This window comes from Phoenix dactylifera, chromosome 1 (genome assembly GCF_051530095.1).
Source record: "Phoenix dactylifera cultivar Ajwa chromosome 1, Ajwa_hap1_PhDact_Kaust_v1.1, whole genome shotgun sequence".
In the NCBI taxonomy this organism is placed as follows: domain Eukaryota; kingdom Viridiplantae; phylum Streptophyta; class Magnoliopsida; order Arecales; family Arecaceae; genus Phoenix; species Phoenix dactylifera.
The window spans coordinates 76,413,712-76,422,205 of NC_143190.1; the positions used below are offsets into that span (position 1 = coordinate 76,413,712).

The following is an 8,494-nucleotide window of genomic DNA, read 5'->3' on the forward strand; positions in this document are numbered from 1 at the left end:
CCAACACTGGTGCTTTCATTGAGAGTCTACATCGGAGATCGTCGGGTAATAGGCTTCAGTCCAAATCCACGGAAGGACGATCTCAAGGGTATCTTCTAACTTTTCAGATCTACATACTTCATTGTTCTCTTGTTGAGATCTGAAAATCAGATTTCAAATACCTTGTAATAGCATAAAAAAATCTGATTGTAAGGGGTTGTTTCATGGAGTCGGATAGGGAGTCCTTTAGCCCCCAAAGGCTCTTTGAAACCATTGAAAACCACAACACCGAGATGAGTAGGGTGTTAGAACATGTAGTGACCTCCCTAGCCGCCATAAGAAGAGAAAGTAATGCAAACATAGAGAGGCTTGAGAGGAGGTTTGCAGAAAAAAATCAAGAGGGTGAAAGAGAAAGAAAAAACCAAGAGGAAAGAAGAAGAAGAAGTAGGGATGCATGTGGAGAAACCCTAGACGATAGATGGGCCGGTGGCATCCACATGGAGGATCGGCCAAGGAGCATGGATAGACCCGAGAGTGAACCCATAGGTAGTCCCCATTCTTGTAGGCCTTATGGCCGACATGTGCATGAAGGAAGAAGAAGAGAGGAAAGGGTTTATCATGAGGGAGGTTTCGGACCACATGAAAGAGGGATTAGAAAGCCCAAGATTGAGTTTCCAACCTTCGGAGGGGGGGATCCTTATGAATGGCTCGACAAAGTCGAGCAATACTTCCATGTCTACGAGACCCCTAGAGAAGAGAAGGTGACCTTGGCAAGCTATCATCTTGAAGGAAGGGCCAATAGATGGTGGCGGTGGCTAAGGAACATATATGAGAAGGAGGGAAATTATTTGGGGTGGACGGCCTTCGTGCAAGAATTCATGAACCAATGGGGGCCTTCACCCACCATCAATCACCATGGCCAATTGGCCAAGCTAAAGCAAGAGGGCAAAGTTCAAGCTTATATCGACGAGTTCCGACAACTTCAAACTATGGTTGAAGGATGGTCGGAAGAGGCACTACTTGGCACTTTCGTCGACGGGCTCAAACCTTGGCTATCCAAGGAAATCAAATTGAAGCAACCTACCCGTCTTCAAGAGGCGATGCGGATAGCGGAGATCCTTGATCAAGCCAACATTCAAGACCGGCGGACCAAGGAGGGCTCCAACCGCCATGTGCTGCCACCCAAGTACCAGCCGGCAGCAAGCACTTCAAAGCCTCAAACAGCCGCTGCATCAACGCCCAAACAGCAAGCATCCAACGTCAAGAAGCTCAGCCGAGAGGAGGTCCAAGAGTACATCAAGAAAGGGTTGTGCTTCAAGTGCGGCGCCAAGTGGGAGAAGGGCCATCGCTGCAACCCGGGACAGTCCTATGTGCTGAAAATCGACAGCGGCAGCGAGGAGGAAGTTGATGATGCCTCAACCTGCAGCACTTCGGATGAGGAGGACTCCACCGAGGATCAGCCCACCAGCCCCTTGCCAAAAGATGCTGAGCTCTCCCTCCATGCGCTCACGGGCATTCAAAGACCATCAACCATGAGGATGACGGCATGGATCGGCAAGCATGAAGTCTCTTTGCTCGTTGACAACGGTTCGTCCCACAATTTCATCAACCCAGGAGCCTTGCAGCGAGTGGGACTCAAGGGAGCAGCAACCGAGCCGTTCGAGGTCAAGGTAGCAAGCGGCGAGCGGCTCAAATGTCAGCAAATTGTCAAGGACGTGCGACTCAACATCCAAGGGGTAAGGATTTCTGCAGACTTACATGTATTACAACTTGTAGGTTTGGACGTCGTCCTTGGCAACGCATGGCTCCGAGGCATTGGTAAAGTAGTCACCGACTACAATACCATGACTATGGAGTTCCGGATCAATGGGAGGAAGAAGATGTGGACAGCACTTAACCACAAGGAAGCCCTACCATGCGAAGCCAACATGATCGAGCGCCTATGCCGGGGGGGTGCACTTTGCTTCGCTGTTGTGATGTCCAACCATGGTGTGGCTGCGGAGGGACCTCAACCGCAGCCAAATGATGAACTCAAGGGCCTCCCAACGCAAGTACAAGAGTTGCTTGCAGCACATCAGGGGGTCCTAGCCATGCCGACCGCACTCCCTCCCAAGCGCGCCTTCGACCACTTCATCCGGCTCAAGGAAGAAGGCAAGCCAATCAACGTACCTCCCTATAGGTACGCGCACTTCCAAAAGGAAGAAATTGAAAGGCAGGTTGAAGAAATGTTGAAACAGGGAATCATCCAACCAAGCACTAGCCCATTCTCATCGCCGGTTTTGCTAGTGAAGAAGAAAGATGGGTCTTGGAGATTCTGCACCGACTACAGGGCCTTGAATGAGGCCACCATCAAAGACCGATTTCCCATTCCAACCGTGGACGAGATGCTTGATGAGCTCCACGGTGCGAAGTACTTCACCAAACTTGATCTTCGGTCCGGCTACCATCAAATTCGGATGCGCGATGAGGATGTCCACAAGACCGCATTCCGCACTCATTCCGGACACTACGAGTACTTGGTCATGCCCTTCGGACTTTGCAATGCTCCATCAACATTCCAAGCAGCCATGAACCAGGTATTCAAGCCGCATCTCAGAAAATTTGTAATTGTCTTCTTCGATGACATTTTGATCTACTCCAAAACCCTAGAAGAGCATATGCGGCATCTAGACTCAGTCTTGCACACTTTGGAGGAACATCATTTCTTTATCAAACCCTCCAAATGTGCCTTTGTACAAACTGAGCTAGACTACCTTGGGCACGTGGTATCCGGGGACGGTGTACGGGTTGATACCCGAAAAGTAGAGGCCATGACAGATTGGCCATTGCCCAAGGACATTTCAGCCTTGAGGGGATTCTTGGGGCTCACAGGCTACTACCGGCGCTTCGTCAAAGGATATGGCCTCATCGCCAAGCCCCTCACGGCCATGTTGAAGAAGGATGGATTTGCATGGACACCAGCCGCACGCCAAGCATTCGAAGACCTTAAAAGAGCCAAGACACAGACACCGGTGCTTGCATTGCCGGACTTCAGCAAACCATTCCAAGTCTTCACCGACGCGAGCAATGAAGGAATCGGAGCGGTGTTAGCCCAAGACAAGCGGCCCATAGCATTCATCTCCAAAGCACTCGGGCCACAAAAGAAAGCTTGGAGCACTTATGCACGGGAGCTTCTCGCGGTGGTACATGCGGTCAAGGTTTGGAGGCCTTACCTACTCGGGCGGCGCTTCACCATCATCACCGACCAACAAGCTCTTCGGCACCTCCTTCAACAGAAGATCGTGACCCCGGATCAGCAAAAGTTCCTGGTAAAGTTACTTGGCTTTGAATATGATATAATATATCAACCAGGAAAGGAGAACAAGGTGGCCGACGCTCTCTCACGCAAGGAAGGAAGTCCATTGCTCGAAGACACCCTTGAGGACAAGGGTACTCTCCAAGGAGGGGGGAATGTTAGCCACCTCAGCTCGCCAAGCCAAATTTCTGCAAGTTTGGCCGAGGCCAACCTCGGCCAAGAGCAACGCCCGGGCCAAATCCACTGCTTGGAAGTCTGCCCAAGCAGTGGCCAGCACCTTCAGCCTTCGGCGCAGCCCCGCGCAGGCCATTCCCAGCGCCCGCACGAGGTTCTGCGCCCTCTGCAGCAGCGCGCGGCCCACCGCGCACCCAGCCGGTCTCAGCCGCGCGCGGCCAACCGCGCGCCCAGACAGGCCACAGCCCGCGCAGGCCTCTGCGCGGCCACCCTGCAGCAGCACAGCCGGCGGCACCAGCGCCAGCCAGCGCGCACTCCCGCGCGCAAGACCAGACGGCCGCCTGCACACAGCCGCCAGCCCGCGCGCACGCACGCGCGCGCCCCCGCGCGCCAGCCCGCGCGCACCCCTGCGCGCCCGCCCGCGCATCAGACTGCGCACGGCCCCCAGGCCGCGCGCCCAGCCACGCGCCAGCCCGCGCCCGCCCGGTGCGCCCCGCGCACTGCGCCCGCGCCCGCCTGGCGCACCCAGCGCCCTGCGCCCGCGCCCGCCCGGCGCGCCCAGTTCCCTGCAACCGCGCCCATCTGGCGCGCCCGAACCTCGCCAAACCAGGAGACGGCCAGTACACCGCAGGGCCGCCTCCCCGCCTCTCGCCAGCAGCTGGCGCCCGCGCAACAGTGGGTTGCGCACGCGCCAAACATGGGCATGAGCACGAGCGGCAGCCAAGGGCACCAGCCCATGCGTGCGGCCATGGACGCGCACGCATCAGGAGAAGCAACCAGCCCAAGGCACGGCCAGATCGACATTCGGCCGAGCGCACCACAGCCAAATCAGCCCAAGGGCAGCGCACGGGTTCAGCTCGACCAAAGACACAGCCAAGCAGCCGAGCCCGCCAGCATTGGGTCCGGACCAGCCAGCGCACGAGCGCCCGAGTGCCAAGGATGGAAAGCCATGGTCAACCAGGGCCCGCGCACACCAGAAGACACTTGGCAGCCATCCGCCGACCATGCGCCCAGCCAAAGAAGGAAGGCAGCAGCTAGCCCGACCCCGCGCGCACTAGCGGACACATGGCAAGCATCGGCCGACCAAACGCCCCGCCAAAAGAGGAAGGCCACGGTCAGCTCAAGCCCGCGCGCGGTCAAGGACACATGGCAGCCATCAGCCGGCCAGGCGCCCGGCCAAGGAAGGAAGGAAACTGTCAGCCCAGCATCACGCGCACCAAAGGACAAGTGGCAGCCATCAACGCCCGAGCGCAAACAAGGAAAACCATCAAAAGATTGCGCCCAGCCAAGGCCAACAACCAGGGACACTTGGCAGGCTGCCAAGCATCAGCGCCGAGGCAAACCAGGAAACCGCACGCAAAGAATCCGTGGAGGAGCTTCTAGGCTCTTCCATGGCCAACCGACCAAGGCTGACACGGGCGGCCAGGATGCATCAGGCCGCCAGATGAACGCGCGTCAAGAGGACACGCCAGCAATCCAAGGGAAGCTCGAGCCAAAGGCAACAAGGCATGGCAAACCAGGAAGCAAGCTCGGCACAACAGGAAACCCAGCCCAGCCGCCCGGCGCAGCAACCAAATCTGGCTGCGCACGGACAGATGGCAGCCACAGCAAGTGCCACGCACAGAAGCCACGCCAACAGCAAATCCCGAGCGCCCAACCATCTGCAGCACATGGCCGAACCAAAGGCCAAGATTGACCAGGCCATTGCGGCCGAATTAGGAGTCTTTTTCATTAGGGTTTTAGTCCAAAATAAGCCAAGGCCGTCGGCCATTAAAAGGAGCCATTAGGGCCCTTAGACAATCATCTCTTAGAACATTGTTTTTCCACCATTGTGTCAAGGGTTGTATCCCTTTCTTTTGTCGGCCGAAAGGCTTGGGACTAGGGTGGGGAACATCAGCCCCCCTAGGTTGTTCTTAGGTTGTGCAAGGTCCCTTCCCGACCTTTGCCGAGTCCTATTTGTAATCCATTGTTTAGTGGAATGAAATCACTTTTCTTCCAACATTGAGCCCCATTGGTTTCATCCCATCGCCGGCAGCCCGAAGGCAAGCATACGGCGTGGATTCCACGGCAACAAGAAGGAGGAAGATACCCACAGCAAGTCGGTCCCAAGGCAAACCGCCAACACCACCCTCAACCTTGGAACGCTTGGGCCGGGGATCGGGACCGCAACCCCCGGGTCGCCAACATCTGGACCCAATGCGGGCGGGTTCGGCTGCTCCGCTATGTCTTCGGTTGGGCTCGACCCGTGCGCTGCCCTTGGGCTTGTCTGGCTGTGGTGCGCTCGGCCGAATGCTGGTCTGACCGTGCCTTGGGTCTGCTGTGCTTCCTGATGCGTGCGCGCCCATGTGCGCACGCATGGGCTGGTGCCCTTGGTTGCCGCTCGAGCTCATGCCCATGCTTGGCGTGCGCGCAACCCATTGTTGCGCGGGCGCCAACTGCTGGCGAGAGGCGGGGAGGCGGCCCTGCTGTGTACTGGCCGACTCCCTGTCTGCTGAGGTTCGGGTGCGCCGGGTGGGCGCGGGCGCATGGTGCTGGGCGCGCCGGGCGGGCGCGGGGGCAGGGCGCTGGGCGCGCCGGGCGGGCGCGGGCGCAGGGCGCTGGGCGCGCCGGGCGGGCGCGTGTTGGCGACCCGGGGGTTGCGGTCCCGATCCCCGGCCCAAGCGTTCCAAGGTTGAGGGTGGTGTTGGCGGTTTGCCTTGGGACCGACTTGCTGTGGGTATCTTCCTCCTTCTTGTTGCCGTGGAATCCACGCCGTATGCTTGCCTTCGGGCTGCCGGCGATGGGATGAAACCAATGGGGCTCAATGTTGGAAGAAAAGTGATTTCATTCCACTAAACAACGGATTACAAATAGGACTTGGCAAAGGTCGGGAAGGGACCTTGCACAACCTAAGAACAACCTAGGGGGGCTGATGTTCCCCAACCTAGTCCCAAGCCTTTCGGCCGACAAAAGAAAGGGATACAACCCTTGACACAATGGTGGAAAAACAATGTTCTCAGAGATGATTGTCTAAGGGCCCTAATGGCTCCTTTTAATGGCCGACGGCCTTGGCTTATTTTGGACTAAAACCCTAATGAAAAAGACTCCTAATTCGGCCGCAATGGCCTGGTCAATCTTGGCCTTTGGTTCGGCCATGTGCTGCAGATGGTTGGGCGCTCGGGATTTGCTGTTGGCGTGGCTTCTGTGCGTGGCACTTGCTGTGGCTGCCATCTGTCCGTGCGCAGCCAGATTTGGTTGCTGCGCCGGGCGGCTGGGCTGGGTTTCCTGTTGTGCCGAGCTTGCTTCCTGGTTTGCCATGCCTTGTTGCCTTTGGCTCGAGCTTCCCTTGGATTGCTGGCGTGTCCTCTTGACGCGCGCTCATCTGGCGGCCTGATGCATCCTGGCCGCCCGTGTCAGCCTTGGTCGGTTGGCCATGGAAGAGCCTAGAAGCTCCTCCACGGATTCTTTGCGTGCGGTTTCCTGGTTTGCCTCGGCGCTGATGCTTGGCAGCCTGCCAAGTGTCCCTGGTTGTTGGCCTTGGCTGGGCACAATCTTTTGATGGTTTTCCTTGTTTGCGCTCGGGCGTTGATGGCTGCCACTTGTCCTTTGGTGCGCGTGATGCTGGGCTGACAGTTTCCTTCCTTCCTTGGCCGGGCGCCTGGCCGGCTGATGGCTGCCATGTGTCCTTGACCGCGCGCGGGCTTGAGCTGACCGTGGCCTTCCTCTTTTGGCGGGGCGTTTGGTCGGCCGATGCTTGCCATGTGTCCGCTAGTGCGCGCGGGGTCGGGCTAGCTGCTGCCTTCCTTCTTTGGCTGGGCGCATGGTCGGCGGATGGCTGCCAAGTGTCTTCTGGTGTGCGCGGGCCCTGGTTGACCATGGCTTTCCATCCTTGGCACTCGGGCGCTCGTGCGCTGGCTGGTCCGGACCCAATGCTGGCGGGCTCGGCTGCTTGGCTGTGTCTTTGGTCGAGCTGAACCCGTGCGCTGCCCTTGGGCTGATTTGGCTGTGGTGCGCTCGGCCGAATGTCGATCTGGCCGTGCCTTGGGCTGGTTGCTTCTCCTGATGCGTGCGCGTCCATGGCCGCACGCATGGGCTGGTGCCCTTGGCTGCCGCTCGTGCTCATGCCCATGTTTGGCGCGTGCGCAACCCACTGTTGCGCGGGCGCCAGCTGCTGGCGAGAGGCGGGGAGGCGGCCCTGCGGTGTACTGGCCGTCTCCTGGTTTGGCGAGGTTCGGGCGCGCCAGATGGGCGCGGTTGCAAGGAACTGGGCGCGCCGGGCGGGCGCGGGCGCAGGGCGCTGGGTGCGCCAGGCGGGCTCGGGCGCAGTGCGCGGGGCGCGCCGGGCGGGCGCGGGCTGGCGCGTGGCTGGGCGCGCGGCCTGGGGGCCGTGCGCAGTCTGATGCGCGGGCGGGCGCGCAGGGGTGCGCGCGGGCTGGCGCGCGGGGGCGCGCGCGTGCGTGCGCGCAGGTGTGCGCGCGGGCTGGCGGCTGTGTGCAGGCGGCCGTCTGGTCTTGCGCGCGGGAGTGCGCGCTGGCTGGCGCTGGTGCCGCCGGCTGTGCTGCTGCAGGGTGGCCGCAGAGGCCTGCGCGGGCTGTGGCCTGTCTGGGCGCGCGGTTGGCCGCGCGCGGCTGAGGCCGGCTGGGTGCTCGGTGGGCCGCGCGCTGCTGCAGAGGGCGCAGAACCTCGTGCGGGCGCTGGGAATGGCCTGCGCGGGGCTGCGCCGAAGGCTGAAGGTGCTGGCCACTGCTTGGGCAGACGTCCAAGCAGTGGATTTGGCCCGGGCGTTGCTCTTGGCCGAGGTTGGCCTCGGCCAAACTTGCAGAAATTTGGCTTGGCAGGACTTTGTCACGGCGGGGCCGCTTGGGGTCGCTAACATTCCCCCCTTCTTGGAGAGCACCCTTGTCCTCAAGGGTGAAGTGAGGATATCGTAGGGCGATCTCGTCATAGTCTTCCCATGTGGCTTCTTCTTGTGGAGTGTTTTGCCAATGTATGAGGACTTGCCACACGGGTCTTCTTCCTCTACCCCGCCTCCATATTCTGTAGTTGAGTGCTTCTCTTGGTTGGAGT

At 59.4% G+C, this 8,494-nt stretch overlaps 1 protein-coding gene across 1 annotated transcript; it reads left to right on the forward strand.

The window, feature by feature from the left end:
• Nucleotides 1–476: 476 nt before the first annotated feature.
• On the forward strand, nucleotides 477–6,461 carry LOC148715568 (uncharacterized). The gene is made up of 2 exons (XM_088715335.1): nucleotides 477–3,408; nucleotides 6,448–6,461. Exons 1-2 carry the CDS (start codon nucleotides 477–479, stop codon nucleotides 6,459–6,461), a joined length of 2,946 nt encoding a protein of 981 aa, XP_088571461.1.
• The last annotated feature ends 2,033 nt before the right edge of the window (nucleotides 6,462–8,494 follow it).